This window comes from Heloderma suspectum, chromosome 2, assembly GCF_057233095.1.
Source record: "Heloderma suspectum isolate Gila_16-S chromosome 2, 16-S_ref, whole genome shotgun sequence".
NCBI lineage: Eukaryota > Metazoa > Chordata > Lepidosauria > Squamata > Helodermatidae > Heloderma > Heloderma suspectum.
This window is the reverse complement of record NC_139459.1, coordinates 358,733,294-358,749,585: the sequence shown is the minus strand read 5'-3', so window position 1 is coordinate 358,749,585 and position 16,292 is coordinate 358,733,294. Positions and strand designations below refer to the sequence as shown.

At 47.2% G+C, this 16,292-nt stretch overlaps 2 protein-coding genes across 4 annotated transcripts in view; one reads left to right on the top strand and one right to left on the bottom strand.

Moving 5' to 3' along the window:
• Window positions 1–2,642, top strand: part of LOC146355581 (complement factor B-like) — a 61,503-nt gene extending 58,861 nt beyond the window's left edge. The window contains exon 19 of the mRNA XM_084841054.1: window positions 2,565–2,642. The gene's annotated coding sequence lies outside the window, so the exon portion shown is untranslated. The remainder of the gene's footprint in view (window positions 1–2,564) is intronic.
• NELFE (negative elongation factor complex member E) lies at window positions 327–16,168 on the bottom strand. Of its 3 annotated transcripts, none has more exons than XM_084841074.1 (11): window positions 15,898–16,168; window positions 12,144–12,240; window positions 10,854–10,926; window positions 10,594–10,739; window positions 10,067–10,141; window positions 8,921–8,955; window positions 7,856–8,118; window positions 7,384–7,528; window positions 2,607–2,661; window positions 996–1,098; window positions 327–518 (listed from the first exon to the last, which is right to left on the bottom strand). In XM_084841074.1, exons 2-11 carry the CDS (start codon window positions 12,216–12,218, stop codon window positions 448–450), a joined length of 1,041 nt encoding a protein of 346 aa, XP_084697200.1. In that variant the 5' UTR covers window positions 12,219–12,240; window positions 15,898–16,168; the 3' UTR covers window positions 327–447. The 3 variants fall into 3 exon arrangements, with proteins under 3 accessions (XP_084697200.1, XP_084697201.1, XP_084697199.1); XM_084841075.1 differs by lacking the exon at window positions 15,898–16,168 and adding an exon at window positions 15,627–15,724; XM_084841073.1 differs by lacking the exon at window positions 15,898–16,168 and adding an exon at window positions 15,632–15,724.
• Between the last annotated feature and the right edge of the window lie 124 nt (window positions 16,169–16,292).

Genomic DNA, 16,292 nt, shown 5'->3' with positions numbered 1-16,292 from the left:
GCCCTTGGCACATTTGTTTTCAGGACCAGAACTCACCGTATTTTCACAGAAAAGTCTACACCTGGTTTCCTGCCCCAAACCTTTCTCATTTCAGCAGGCTAGCTAATTTAGGTGAGGAAAAAAATCATTTTGTTGCTGCTGCCGTTAAGTTAATTGGGACTCAGAACACCTTGCTGATTTATTGCAAGTCAGCTAGTCGATCCTGATCTGCCCACCTCTGCGTTATGGAGCCAAGCTTTTTCCCAGCTCTGACAAATTTTGAGGTCCAAGCGTGAGTAGAAAAAGCATTAGAAAGGATGGGTACAGTACTTTTCGAAGATGCAGTCCTGAGGTGAAATTATGACAGCTCCCAAAGATAAAAATGGCCAACATTTATTGGAGCACCGCAATTAAACAAAGCAAAAGGAAAAATGCCGCACTGCTCCAGTGGGGATTGCTACACCAGCCTCAGAAGATATCCTCGTAGACCACCTGGGATCGCTTGTCTCGGTGAGAGCCCTTGACGCTATTCTTCACAGCTGGAAAGGGGAGCAGCACATCAGTGATCCCAGCAAGAGAACGATACCCGCTTTTTCCACCTCCACCTTCAAAGTAGTGGGGGGGGGGGGTTTGCCAGTTCGTACTAGGTAGTTGTATACTCCCTAAACTCATTTCAGGTACAGGAATGTTTTGGGGACTTATATTCATCTTAATCCCTTCGATAAAATACAGAAAAGAAACAGCTTACCTTAGCTTAGACTTAGCTCTGAACTTTGAAATAGGTTTCTACTGTGGTTCCCAACATAGAGAAATGTTTTGAAAACCCAGCTCACACTCCCCTCCCCACCCACTTCATGATCCCGTTTCTCCTCTGAATCTGATTCCTGTCTCTCAAAAAAACACAGGAGGTTTGCGCTCCATGAGTCCCATATCCATCCATTCCCCCCACTGGGTAGGGTCTTGACCAACCCAGCCCCTCACATCCATTCTCTCCTCTCCAAAGTCAGAGTACTTACCCAAAGATGCCCACACAGATTTGCCAGTGGCTGCATCCAGCATAGGTTGTTTGCGGGCAATGCTGACCTTCAGCTGCACATCTTCTACAACCATGCCATTGAGCTGTAAGGAGACCAAAAGATCCTAAGCAATGTGTACAGCAGTCACATATGGTGCAATCCTATGCATGTTTAGACAGAAAAGAAATCCTACAATTTCCAGCATGACCCAGCCAGCATGGCTTACTGGAGGGATGGTGGGAGTTGAAGGATATATTTCTGTCTAAACATGCACAGGATTGCACCCTTAGTGGCCTAGAATGACTTCTAGAATGATAAAGAATATTGCAGCATCTTAAAGACTAACAAAAACTAACTGCGCAATCCTATGCATCTTTGTTCAGAAATAAATCGCACCGTGTTCAAGGGGGCTTGCCCCCAAGTAAGTATGCATTGGACTGCATTGTAAGGGCACAATCATATGCATGTTTAGACAGAAAAAAGTCCTACAACTCACAGCATTCCCCAGCCAGCCATGCTGTCTGGCAAATGCTAGGAGAAGTAGGACTTTTTCTGTCTAAACATGCGTAGATTGCGCCTTAAATGTGTTAAGTCTTTAAGGTGTCACAAGATTCTGGATTGCTGCTGCAGCTGTGTAACATAGCCACCCCTCTGGAAGATGCCCCTAAACTATAGTTTAGCACAATCTGAAGAGGCTTAGCCTCCTGAGCCAGAGACCTTGGGCCAGGGCTGATGGGAGCTGTAGTTCAGCAACATTTGGAGGTCCACTGGTTCTCCACCTCTCCTCTAGAGAAGCCATGATGGACTAAGATGGATGACAAGTGTGGAAAAATCCCGCTCAGTGCAAGCTGCTTGCAGTTTTGCCAGATTTTAGTGACAGCCAGTGTGAGACCACAGCACCTTAGCTGATAGTCAGCTCCTGCTGATGAAAAAGAAATATATCCAATAAGGTGCTAACAGGAGCTACCACAGGCCCACAGAGAATGCAAAATCAACGCATTCTTGGATCGTCTGGAAAAACATGCTGAAATACGCCAAAATGCCTGTGCAGAAATCTGCCTAAAGAACAGAGTCCTAAGTACACTTCATTTCAGTTAAAATCTTGAGTCTGTGGACTTTGATACTAAGTATGCTTTACCCCCTGGCCCACTGGATTGCAAAGGTGCAGATTTGAACTCAGACAAGGCCACCAGATTAACATGGCTGACTCACTGGAACACCGAAAAGGAGCTCTCCATGCTGCAGTGCACACACACACGTGCACACAGACACTAGCATTCCATGCTGCAATACACACACACTAATTTTTTTTATACACACACACATGTTGTTAATTAATTTAAAAAGAAAAAACTGGCTAAAGGATCTCGGGAAGCTGTCTTATACTGAGTCAGGTCATCAGCTCATCTTGCCCAGTGTCATCGACATGATCGGCGGCAACTCTCCAGGGTTTCAGGCAGGGATTTTTCCAGTCCTACTGAGAGATGCCAGGGATTGAACGTGGGGGCTTCTGCACGCCAAGCATGCATTCTACCACTGAACCATGGCCCCTCCCCTCCTGTTTCTCAGGCCCACTGCAGGCGATACAGAAGAACAGCCAGAGGCTAATACCTTAGCAATGGCTTGATCTGCAGATTCCATCTTCTCGTAAGTGACAAAAGCGCAGCTGAGGGTGGGAAATGAGAAGGGTTAGCGTTGACATATGGAAAGCACCCAGCATGCCTGACTGCGCTCTAGTAAAAGGCGTTCATAAACGGCTGCTGGCGGGCATACCACTTTACAAAGCACAAGGTGGCGAGCCCCTGTCCTTGAGTCTAAAGGGGAACCACAGAGGAAAGGGGTGGGAAATGGAGGACGGATTTGAAGGAAGAGAGAGAGCTGATATCACACAGGCATTGTGGGAGGCATAAGGGGCAGCACAGGAGAAAAGGAAGAAACCAGAACTTTCTAGCCATAAAGGGCTGCAAGGGAGAAAAAGCAAAGCGGTTCAAGGGAGAAAGATAATTTCAGGCCACTGAGTTGGAGGAGCAAATGTCACAGGCAGGGATGTATCTGGATATAAGATGCAATAGGGTAGGGGGAGAGAGACAAGGCCATGGAGGGTTTTACATTAAAGTAACAAGCAAGGCAAATTCTCATTTTGGATCAATGAGCAGACAAAATAATTTTGTCCCTTTCTCTTGCCTTCAGGAAACATTGTGGAAGCGTTCGCATGTATCGTTGAACCACGGTTTAGTGCTACGTGCACTGCTTAAGAGATTTTACTATATTAAGCAGTAAGCCAACTAAGTATTACAAATCCCCTTCATGGATTACTGCCTTGTTGTGGCGAAGGGGCTTGCGTAACTCAGTGAAGCCATAAGCTATGCCGTGCAGGGCCACCCAAGACAGACAGGTCATGGCGGATAGTTCTGACAAAATGTGGTCCACTGGAGAAGGAAATGGCAACCCACTCCAGTATTCTTGCCAAGAAAACCCATGGAACGTATCACAAGGCTAAAAGAGATGATGCTGGAAGATGAGCCCCTCAGGTCAGAAGGTGTCCAATATACTACTGGGGAAGAGCAGAGGGAATTTCCAAGTAGCGCCAGAAAGAGCAAAGCAGCTGGGCCAAAGCCGAAAGGACACTCAGCTGTGGATGTGTCTGGTGGTGAAAAGAAAGTCCGATGCTGTAAAGAACAATATTGTTTAGGAACCTGGAATGTAAGATCAGTGAATCAAGGTAAGCTGGAGGTGGTCCAACAGGAGATGGCAAGATTGAACATCGACATCTTGGGAATCAGCGAACTGAAATGGACAGGCACGGGCGAATTTAATTCAGGTGACCATCATATCTACTACTGTGGGCAAGAATCCCTTAGAAGAAATGGGGTAGCACTCATAGTCAACAAAAGGGTGGGAAAAGCACTACTGGGGTACAATCTCAAAAACGACAGAATTATCTCAGTACGAATCCAAGGCAAACCATTCAACATCACAGTAATTCAAGTCTATGCCCCACCCACTGAGGCCAAAGAAGCTGAGGCTGATCAGTTCTATGAAGACCTACAACACTTTCTAGAACTAACACCAAAAAAAGATGTCCTCTTCATCATAGGGGATTGGAATGCTAAAGTAGGAAGTCAAGAAATCACCGGGAGAACAGGCAGGCATGGCCTTGGTGTACAAAATGAAGCAGGACAAAGGCTAATTGAGTTTTGCCAAGAGAACACACTGATCATAGCAAACACTCTTTTCCAACAGCACAGGAGGCGACTCTTACACATGGACATCACCAGATGGTCAATATCGAAATCAGATTGATTATGTCCTTTGCAGCCAAAGGTGGAGAAGCTCCATACAGTCAGTAAAAACAAGACCTGGAGCTGACTGTGGCTCAGATCATGAGCTTCTTGTTGCAAAATTTTGGCTTAAATTGAAGAACGTAGGGAAAACCACTAAACCATTCAGGTATGACCTCAATCATATCCCTTATGAATCTACAGTGGAGGTGAGGAATAGATTTAACGAATTTGATCTGATAGAGAGAGTGCCTGAGGAACTATAGATGGGGGTCCGTAACATTGTTCAGGAGGCAGCAACTCAATCCATCCCAAAGAAAAAGCAATGCAAGAAAGCAAAGTGGCTGTCTGATGAGGCTTTACAAGTAGCTGAGGAAAGAAGGGAAGCGAAAAGCAAGGGGAAGATATACCCAAGTGAATGCAGAGTTCCAGAGAATAGCAAGGAGAGACAAGAAGGCCTTCTTAAATGAACAATGCAAAGAAATCGAGGAAAACAACAAAATGGGAAAGACTAGAGATCTCTTCAAGAAAATTGGAGATCTCAAGGGAATGTTTTGTGCAAAGACGGGCATGATAAAGGACAAAGAAGGCAGGGACCTAACAGAAGCAGATGAGATTAAGAAGAGGTGGAAAGAATACACAGAAGAACTATACAGGAAAGATCTGAATGTCCCTGATAGCCATGAGAGTGCAGTCACTGAACTTGAGCCGGACATCCTCGAGAGTCAAGTCAAGTGGGCCTTAGGAAGCATTAGTAACAACAAAGCTAGTGGAGATGACAGTCTTCCAGCTGAGCTATTTAAAATCCTAGAAGATGATGCTGTTAAAGTGCTGCACTCAATATGCCAACAAATTTGAAACACTCAACAGTGGCCACAAGACTGGAAAAGGTCAGTTTACATTCCAATTCCAAAGAAGGGCAATGCCAAAGAGTGTTCAAACTACCGCACAATTGCGCTCATTTCACATGCCAGCAAGGTGATGCTCAAAATCCTACAAGCTAGGCTTCAGCAGTATGCGAACCGAGAACTACCGGAAGTACAAGCTGGGTTTCGAAGAGGCAGAGGAACTAGAGATCAAATCGCCAACTTTCGCTGGATCATGGAGAAAGCAAGAGAATTCCAGTCTATTTCTGTCTATTTCTGCTTCATTGACTACGCTAAAGCCTTTGATTGTGTGGATCACAACAAACTCTGGCAAATTTTGAAAGAGATGGGGGTACCAGACCACCTTACTTGTCTCCTGAGAAACCTGTAAGAGGGTCAAGAAGCAACAGTAAGAACCAGACATGGAACAACCGATCGGTTCAAAATTGGGAAAGGAGTACGACAAGGCTGCATATTGTCGCCCTGCTTATTTAACTTATATGCAGAGTACATCATGAGAAACGCCGGGTTGGATGAATCACAGGTCGGAATTAAGATTGCTGGGAGAATTATCAACAACCTCAGATATGCAGATGATACCACCCTAATGGCAGAAAGCAACGAGGATCTCAATATGCCTCTTGTTGAGGGTGAAAGTGGAGAGTGCAAAAGCTGGTTTGAAACTCAACATTAAAAAAACGAAGATCATGGCATCTGGCCCCATCACTTCCTGGCATATGGAAGGAGAAGAAATGGAAGCAGTGACAGATTTTATTTTCTTGGGCTCCAAGATCACCGCAGACGGTGACTGTAGCCATGAAATTAAAAGACGCTTGCTCCTTGGGAGGAAAGCTATAGCAAACCTAGACAGCATAGTAAGAAGCAGAGGCATCACCTTGCCAACAAAGGTTCGTCTAATCAAACCTATGGTTTTCCCAGTAGTAATGTATGGCTGTGAGAGCTGGACTATAAGGAAGGCTGAGCGCTGAAGAATCGAAGCTATCGAACTGTGGTGCTGGAGAAGACTCTTACGAGTCCCCTGGACTGCAAGGAGGTCAAATCAGTCAATCCTAAAGGAAATCAACGCTGAGTGCTTATTGGAAGGACAGATCCTGAAGCTGAAGCTCAAATATTTTGGCCACCTAATGCGAAGAGAAAACTCCCTGGAAAAGACCCTGATGCTGGGAAAGACTGAAGGCAAAAGGAGAAGGGGACGGCAGAGGACGAGATAGCTAGATAGCATCACTGATGCAATGAATATGAACTTGAGCACTCTCCGGGAGAGAGCGGAGTACAGGAAGGCCTGGCGTGCTATGGTCCATGGGGTCACGAAGAGTCGGACACAACTGAATGACTGAACAACAACAACAAAGTATTACAAATAAATAATAAAATAATAAACAGGAAGGGCATGCTCCCCTCTCTTCCTCTGGCATGACTGGGAGGAGGAATAAACCAGAATTCCGTTTCATTTTAGCCGATTTCTCGCTGGTTGTTAGGTGCAAACTGGGAACTGAGGTTTAAAAGAAACTTGTTAATTGCTGAAGAAGCCAGGGCTATTTTGCTGGCTTGTATTAAATAAATAGGGTTTATTTTAAACCACAATTCCTGATTTGTTTATAAGGACAAAGTGGGACTCTGTTAAAGCAAAACTTAATTCTTGGTTATTCCTTCTCCCGTGGCTTAGCATTATGTGCGACCCAGGTCCACTTTACGATTGTTTATGAAAAATATGCTACCCTTCTCCAATTGCCAGCAGTGCAGCGTTACAAAAGGCTGCTGAACACACACAAGATGTGGTTGGCCTGTTTTCTCAGTTCTGGACAGAGCTTGTTGTCCATATCAACTTGGTTCTGGAAACATTATCTAAAACTCACGGACAAAGTAGCATTGATGGGATATCTCCCGCTTGTATAGAACCTTTCCTCAAGAGAGTGGAAATGGGTTAGTTGTGCCCTGTTGGCCTCATAGGGCAAGGCAATCTCCAGGTGGCAGATTTGGGTTGCCATTAAGGGTGGCAGAGAGGGAAGTAGACAGATCTGGCCTCTCAGGCACCATCCACTGGGAGGTTGTGTGCTTTTCTGCACAGCTCTCATTCGTTTTAGCGTACCCTGTGCAGAAGAACATCCTGGTGGGTTCGGGCCCACGCTAGGTCAGGGCAGTGGCATCATCTGGATTTTTTTTGCCTCAGGCACCAGAGTGCCTTGAGTGGGTCCTGCCTTCTCCTTTCCCAGCACTCACTTGCGGGGGTTGTCCATAGACAGGTCAATTATATTTCCAAAGGCCGAGAAAGCGGTGCGCAGCATGGTCTGGTTCATGTCCGCCCCATACACATACACCGTGTTCCCTTTGCGCGGGGCCCGTCGGTCTGGGAAAGAATCCGACCCTGGGCAGAGGGATAGGAACAAAGGCAGCTTAGGAACAGGCTATCACCAGGAGGACCCTCTTGAACCTCACTGGATGCTAAATCCTCTCAGAATCTTAGCTGCCCTCCCAGGGAAACTATGCATCCTGCTTCCCAACTGGCCTCTCCCTCTTACCAACTTCACTTATTTGCAGAAGCCCCCAAACCTGATGCCAGTCTCTCTTGGAAAAATCATAATGCCCAACTCCGCTACCCACCACCTTCGCTGAGAAGCCAGGACTTCAGCTCGAGCTAAGAAGCTTCTGTATCCATACTGCCCTCTCTAGAAGACCCACTTTAATTTCTTACGGCGGAAGCTGCCCTCTCGGTCCCGATCTCGGTCTCTGTCTCTATCATGGTCCCGATCTCGGTCTCTGTCGTGGTCCCGGTCTCTGTCTCTGTCACGGTCTCGGTCTCTGTCACGATCCCTGCTCCTGTCCCGGCTCCGATCCCGGTCATAGTCCCACTCGTAACCGCGCAGATTTTCACTCCGGTCGGACTCCTTCTCTGGGTCCCTACCCGTTTCTGGATCCTTCTCTGGATCCTGCAGACGGTCGCTGGAGCTCACAAAGCTGGGGAAGAGCAGGCAAGGCAGAGGATCAACTGGCAGGGGGCTATAGCGTGAGGAGGAGGAGGGGACTGGGATGATTGGAAGTGCTGGCAGCCGTTGCCACCACCGCACCTGGTTGAAAGCCAAGAAGTGACGGCATTACCGAACTTCCCCCTTTCCTTCACTCCCATTAATTTAGCAATGCCAGAATGTCTGTGCTGTCACCATCAAGATTTTGTGATTGTCACTCTCTGTACTTTCTGCATTTTGTTACCCTCTGACATCCTCTATCCCCACCCCAAGACCTGCAACTCACGATAAAGCTTTATGCCTCAGCCCAGCCTTCCCCAACCTGATACCTTCTGGATGCGTTCCAGACTTCAACCCCCAGCATTCCTGACTGTTGGCCATGCCAAAGGGGCAGATGGGAGTTGAAGTCCAAAACATCTGGAGGGCACCAGGTCATGGAAGGCTGCTGTAGTCCATAAAAATGTATGCCATAATAAACCTGTTAGTCCTTAAGGCGTCTTTTAACTTTAACTTTTCAGCAAACCAGTGGGATGGAGACCCCCACTACATACCTGAATGTTTCCCAGTATCTATACCACCAAGAGAAGAAAATGGTGTGTTTTGAAAGGATGCAAAACTGGTCACAAAACAGCAGCCATCACACCTCAGCAGAAAATGATTATGCCACTACAACCCACCCATAGTTCACAGGATTTTGTGGAAATCCGCCCAGATTTTACTGGCCAAATTTCATACTGAGAGGACAAATTATCTGGATTTTATGATGAACGTAACAGCATAAGACCAAAACCAACCTTTCATAGAGAGACTTCCTCTGGGGGCGCCGTGCCTAAAATGTAAGATTACAAATGAAAAGGAAAGAATGACACCAGCAATTTCACAATAACTATCAGATCACAATCCCTGGGTAGAAATCAGGACACTCGGAGGCACCATCAGGTTTGAAGAGGCTCTGGCCAGGGTATTCTCCGAGGAACCCCCCCTCCCCTTGGCCAGCCTCTCCCTGCTGCCCTGCTAGCCAAACCTGCCGTTTTGATTTTTACCTGGGGGGCAGTGGCCGCTCCTGCCAGGCCACAGCACCGCTAAAGGAAAGCACCGGTGCGGTAGCCTCTCACCACTCTGGTGCCCCCCTAAAGGCAGCACCTGACTGGTTCAGCGCACTGCTGGTCAACATTAATGAAGAGAAGCACTGCAAATCAAAGTGGCATGCTGCGGGGCTGCACTGTTGACCAGCCGCCGCTGTGGTGCATTCCGTTAGTGTCACAGCAGCAGCAGGAAGAAGAGCTACCACCCACAGCTGCCTGTGAGGGGGCCCTCTTGGAGTGCAGGGCCCCAGACCTGCGCCCCATGGCCCAGCCCTAGCGGTGCCTCTGAGGACATCCACCACTTTGCCTTTAGACACCCCAAAGATCTTGTGGGATCTACATTTTTCCTTCACTGTCTGTTTCAAGATGGCGTGTTGTTGATTCTAAGCCTGGCTGGCTGGATAAACTGTAGCTCAAGGCATTCGAGAGCAGCTCGCAGATAATAACTCAAAACAGAGTCCTTCCTACTTCATCATCTATTCCCTTGGTATACCCCGGGAGTTCGGTTAGAGAGCTGCTCTCCTGGCGATCTGCTGATTTTCAGTTACTTCCCACAATGCACTTGTACAACCAGGTCATCCCGCTGTGTACAACAGCCGACATCCATCATACACTCTTGCTAGCCTATCCCACGTTGCATAGGGGCCCCTGCCAGCACTGACCCATCCCTGCATGTAGGTCAGGATATCAAGGGTTCACAGAAAGAGGGTGGAGCTCCAGAAAAGAGGAGGACACGACAGGACACCCCCCAGGTACTGTGAACCAGTGAAGCGGGAGGAGCAAGCCAGATCTGCCCAACCCTGCCCTAACCCATTAGATTTCCCTCCCCTGTCCGGGAACATAGACTCCAGGTACCTCTTGGGAATCGTCATCTGCTGAGATGCTGCGCTGAAAAGGCTGGAAAGTTGGGGCCGGTCCTTTTTCAGGATCCTAAAGACACACAGAGATGAAAAGTATGCTGGACATCACCACCTCCCATTAAACCAGAGGTGCAGAACCTCAAGCCCAGGGTCCCAATCCGGCCCAGCTGGGGTCCTTCAGAAGACCACCCTGCTTCCCCAGATGGCTCCATCCCCTTTCCCCAACCACTGGTTGTTTGGTGGTTTCCCAGCTTTTGTGTATCCCCCCCCCCACAATTCTAAAAGGCTTAAAAATGCCTCCTCTAATGTTTAGTTACCAGCAGTGAGAGCCATAAGCTAAAATTTTTGTTATTTTTGTTTTTTTTGGACCCGCCCCTTTGGCCTTTGGCCCCGCCCACCCCTGGGATGTGGCCCCTGAGAGCTTCTCCAACATGGAATTTGGCCCTCGGGCTGAAAGAGGTTCTGCACCCCTGCATTAAAGTGTGTGCCATGGCACCTCCGCCACCCATTAGCTCAGCTTACTTTCAGCTTCCCCTCCAGAGTGCGAGAGCGCTTGAACCCCGAGTTCTTGTTCTCAGCTTTAATGGCGCTGATGGCCCCCGTCTTCACCAGCATCTTGGCTTGCTCAGTAGCTGTGGCTGTGTCCACTACTGGCTGGTCTGAGATGGCTGCAAGGGGGTGGGGGGAAAGGGAAAGAGAGAGAGAGAGAGAGATGTCTAGGAGTTGATGCCCCTGGAACCACCACACCTCATTGCACCCCTTTCCACGGAGGCCTGACTTACAGCGTTTAATTCCGCCCTGGCTAGCTTGACTGGTTGAGCTCTGTTGCTTCTTTAAGGCCATGAGGGCCTTTTTCTGAGGTGGAATATATAAAAAAAGAGAGAGTTAAGAACTGATATTTACAGCCCGATCTCCCTCCCGTTCTGTAATCCCTTTTATTGGGACAATTTCCATCTCCGCCCTGTCATGATCTACTACAACATGGATGGGCAACCTCCAGCCCACTGGCCTAATTTAGCCCACAAAGGTTGCCCAAGCAGCCTGCGGTGGTTGGGCCTCACTCTGTGGGCCTCACCATCTCGGTCTGGAGGCTACCGGGGGCTTTGGAAGGAGGTGGGGAGAGGAACCCACCATGGGAGGTCGAGTGGTGCAAATGGGAATCCTCTTGTCATCTCTGATCACAGATGGCGATAAAAAAGAGATTCCCCTGGGGGAATGGTGGTTGTACACTCATTCAGCGCTTGCAGGAGGAGTGGGCTTCGCTTGGCCTTTGCCTTCCCTGCAAGGTTGGGGAAAGCTGAGATTGGCCAGTGGCCCGACTTGGCTGAAGGGCAGCTTCCTAGCCCCTTAGTTTGGCCTGGCCAGGGTAATGTTTGCCCTCAGCACTGGCACAGCATAGTGGGTTGACACCAGAAGAACTGGATTGGAGTCAAGAGTTGAACTGACACAGTGTCCTACATGCTGTTTGAATGCATAGAGACTTGGGTAGCTTAACACAGTGAGTAGATTTTAGCAAGTTTTAGCTAATTAAGGCAGGGCCTTTGTACAATGGACAGCTACTAGCAGGCCTCTCACACGCCTTAATTAGTACCAAGCAAGTACAGCCACAGCTGTTTGGCCTTAAGTGAATTGGTCTCATCCTTTGAGATAAGGATGTTCTTCTATCGGGAGAAGCCCCCCTTCTCCAGAGAAGGGAGTGTGTTTCGCATGACAGGCTCTTGAACTAGAAAGAGACATCTATGAAATCCAGCAGGCTGGTTTGGTGGTTTAGTTTCGCTCCAAGGAAGCATGTGCACGCTACCAGCCAGGAGAAAGTTGCCAGTCCAAGGGGAACATCTCGTATGCTCTGGGGACCATAGAGTCCAGCCAGCTGTGCCCAAGGCCTGCTTTGTCAACTGAAGGGACATGACCTTTCTTTACATATTCTTTCTGCCTCCGTTTATCATCTTTGTGTAATCAATTAACCGTTAAACTGATGTGTTTGTGACTTTGTCTCACGTTGGCATATATGAATCTGGTTTAATTAGGACCTAAGTAAATCAGGATCCCAAAATCAATACCCATGGTCTGACCTTTTTCTTGAGCTTGGCAAATTTCTTCTGCAGAGCTTCCTCTTCCTCCGTCAGTCCGGGGGGCAAGACAATCATAGCTGACTGGCAAGGTCACTGTCTGGAAGAGGAAGAAAATGAGAGTCAGACAGGTGAAGCTCATGGATGCTTGGGGACGGGTATGGCAGGATGGGCAGGTGGGCTTGGCACCCCTTCTGGCTGTTTTTCACCGGTTTCTAAAGCCACTTTTACTCCAATAGGGTACTCATTAATTCATTTATTACATTTCTATAGCACCAATAGCCAAAGCTCTCTGGGCAGTTTACAAAGATTAAAACTCTAAAAACACAATAGAATAGCATAACATAAAACCACTCACATACAAAAATATAGAGCAATTTTGCAAAATCAACAATAAAAATTCCAGGAACATTAAATCTTATCATATGCTGTCAAATGCCTGGGAGTAAAGTCTTAACCAGGCTCTGAAAGGATGACAATGTTGGTGCCAGGTGGCTGTCACTGGGGAGTGTTCCACCACTCAGAAGGCCCTCTCCCTTGCTGCCATCCTCCAAACCATCCTCAGAGGAGGGAGGCACTTGAGGAGGGCCTCAGATGAAGACCATAGTTTACAGGTAGGTTCATAAGTAGGCTTTTGCCAACCTAAGTGTCTGCTGTTTCATGTAAAAGTTATGTTTTTTTCCCCCCGTAGTCTCTGCTTTCGTTGTAGTTCAGTGAATTTTTAACTTATTGTGTTGTTGTATTTTTAATGCCCCCTTCATGGATCACTGCCTTGTTGTGGCGAAGGGGCTTGCATAACTCAGTGAAGCCATAAGCTATGCCGTGCAGGGCCACCCAAGACGGACAGGTCATGGCGGAGAGTTCTCACAAAATGTGGTCCACTGGAGAAGGAAATGGCAACCCACTCCAGTATTCTTGCCAAGAAAACCACATGGAACTTATCACAAGGAGAAAAGATATGACGCCGGAAGATGAGCCCTTCAGGTCGGAAGGTGTCCAATATACTACTGGGGAAGAGCAAAGGGAATTTCCAAGTAGCGCCAGAAAGAGTGAAGTGGCTGGGCCAAAGCCGAAAGGACACTCAGCTGTGGATGTGTCTGGTGGTGAAAAGAAAGTCCGATGCTGTAAAGAACAATATTGTTTAGGAACCTGGAATGTAAGATCAGTGAATCAAGGTAAGCTGGAGGTGGTCAAAGATGAGATGGCAAGATTGAACATCAACATTTTGGGAATCAGTGAACTACAGATACTGAAGCTGAAGCTCAAATATTTTGTCCGCCTAATGCGAAGAGAAAAGTCACTGGAAAAGACCCTGATGCTGGGAAAGATTGAAGGCAAAAGGAGAAGGGGACGGCAGAGGATGAGATGGCTAGATAGCATCACCAATGCAATGAATATGGACTTGAGCGCACTCCGGGAGAGAGCGCAGGACAGGAAGGCCTGGCATGCTATGGTGCATGGGTCAGACACGACTGTCACGAAGGGTCAGACACGACTGAATGACTGAACAACAAATTTTTAATGCATTTTATGACATTATGATTTTAAATTGTTACATGCTGCCGAGAGTATTGCACATGCCCTAGAAGGACAGGATAAAAATCTCTCTATAAATCGATAAATAAACTAAAAGGGGAGGCCCGAGTTCTTATTTTAGATATAGCTACCAGCCTGTTCATAGTCACTGCTGGCTTTCAAAAATGTGGCCACAAAAATGCAAGACTCAGGTTTACACAGTTTTTACTTTAATGTTATAATTGATATTACATTTGTGTCTCTTAGGGCCCATGGCTGAAGCAGAAATGGCCAGTCCTTGTGGCAAAGACTTTCAGAGATCACGTCAGAAGCATGAGACACTGCTACTCTAGTGCATGCTACAGTAGGGAGGCAGCTGCCTTCCCCTTGCCTTCGTGGCTTTTGCCTTGAGTTGTGGGATGATCATCCAATTCCAGTTATTTAAGTGTTATACAATTAAAGCTGTCACTGACAACACCGTTGAAACAACAAAGAGTCCTGTGTCACCTTAAAGACTAACAGATGTATCATGGGTTAAATTTTCATGGACTAGAGACAGCTTTACCAGATGCTTTCATGTCCATGAAAGATTATGCCATAATAAATCTGGTAGTCTTTCAAGTGCCACAAGCCTCTTTGATGTTTCTACTGCAATAGATTAACACAGCTATCTCTCTAGCGGTTAATACAATTAACCTTGCAATCCTATGCATGTTTACTCAGAACAAAGCCCTTTGATTTCAATGGGACTCCTTCCCAAGTAAGTGTTTGCAGTTTAAACAGCTTTTAAACATATTTATTTATTTAGGGCTGGCTGGGGAATGCTGGGAGTTGTAGGCTTTTTCCTGTCTAAACCTGCATAGGATTGCACTAATAAAAAATACTTTTTTTAATGCTGTTCCTCAGCCATAAAAAGCCTCCTGGACCAGTTTACAATCAAGCAGTAAAATAAGACAATAATTTAGCAATTTGGCAATCTGCTGTTCCGCACTGACTGATTCCCTCTTTTCAGCATGCATACACATTTTGTGGCTACTACATATGGGCCTGCCTCCTTCATATCTTCTAGGCATAGGCAATCTGATGCTCTCCAGATGTTTTGGATCACACCTCCCATGCTCTTTGACCACTGGCCATGCTGGTTAAGTCTAACAGGTGTTGTAGTCCAAAACAGATGGAAGGTACCAGGGGTAAAATCCAACAGAAGAACTACTTAAAAGTAGACTAACTTACATCCCATTCATTTCAATTGGTCTACTCTTAAGTAGGACTTATGTTGGATTTTACCGCAGGTTGCCTGCCCCTGTCTTACGCTATGCAGAAAGTAGACCAGGATCTACTGATAGATTTCTGGATGATTTTCCATAGATTGGCAGGGGTTTCTGATTCCCAATTGCCTGACAACAGCAACCACTTATAAAGTATTCCCCACCCCCGGCAAATAAGTTGCTGAAAAAGAATGCTTGGCAGAAAACCAGGAGCAGGTTTTTGTGTGAAAGGACTGATGTACTTGGTTCTAATACTGATCAGAAATTTTTGGCTGAGCATATGCCCAGATGCACCCTTTTTCCTTAATCGTCTGTGTATGTCTTACTTGCCTGAGCCACTATTTTGCACCTGGCTCCAATTGGTGGATCTCAGGGTTCTAGTAAAAACCAAGTTGACCCCCAAAGTCTGCCCACCTCCGCTCTGTACCCATCAAGACTTGGGGCAACCCTTTCCTAGGATGCTGAAGGGCTGACATCATTTTTGTGAACCGCCCATACAGCTGCGGATATTGGGTGGTACAGAAATGAAATAAATAAAATAAAAATAAAGACAATCAATACAAACAGGTCTCTCACACCCATCCCACAACACACCAGGCCAGGCATCATTTCCCATGATGCACTGAGAGTCATGTCAATTTCCCCATCCTGGGCTTTGGCCAACCCTGCCCCATGATGCACTACGGCTCATGCCAATACATACTGCACCTTCGACTCCCTCCTTTTAAGTTTTCCACTCGCCGGTCGTCGCTGCTGCTTCGTCTTCCGTTGTTCTGCCTCTTGCTCACGCTTCGCGTCCACAGTATAGACACGCCCCAGCGCAACCACGTAGGAGGAGGGAGGTACTTTGATTTGCATAAGCTGCCTAGCAACGCGAAGCGTATTGGCTGGTGAGATAGCTGAGTTTGTGGGCCCGATGCGAGGAAGGGTGCAAAAAAAAACAAAGCAAGGCGGAGAGGTCTTGATTTACATACCAGCCGCTCATTGGCTGAACTGTATAGCAGGTCGAAAACGTTCGAAGCACGTGAGGTCCCGAGACCAGACAGTTTCTGATTTGAATAGCAGGCTGTTGAAGCTGACGTATGATGGGGCGGGGAGATCGGGAAGCGTTTTCATTTGCATATCGCACTGCTATTGGACAATAGCTAGTTCATTAGCTAACTTACCCCTTGTCTTTAAAATCCTATTTTAAAACAACAACACAAAACCTTCCGCTCCCCTCCCAACGGTCCCTTCCGCTTTCTCAAGCCGGGCTTCCGCTCTCACCGCGATCGACCAATCGCCATATCGCTTTGGGTTTCCACTTCCGGTTTTTGGTGCCGAACTGCGGACATTACTTCCGCCCGGCCGAGTGACGACGGCCCTGCCT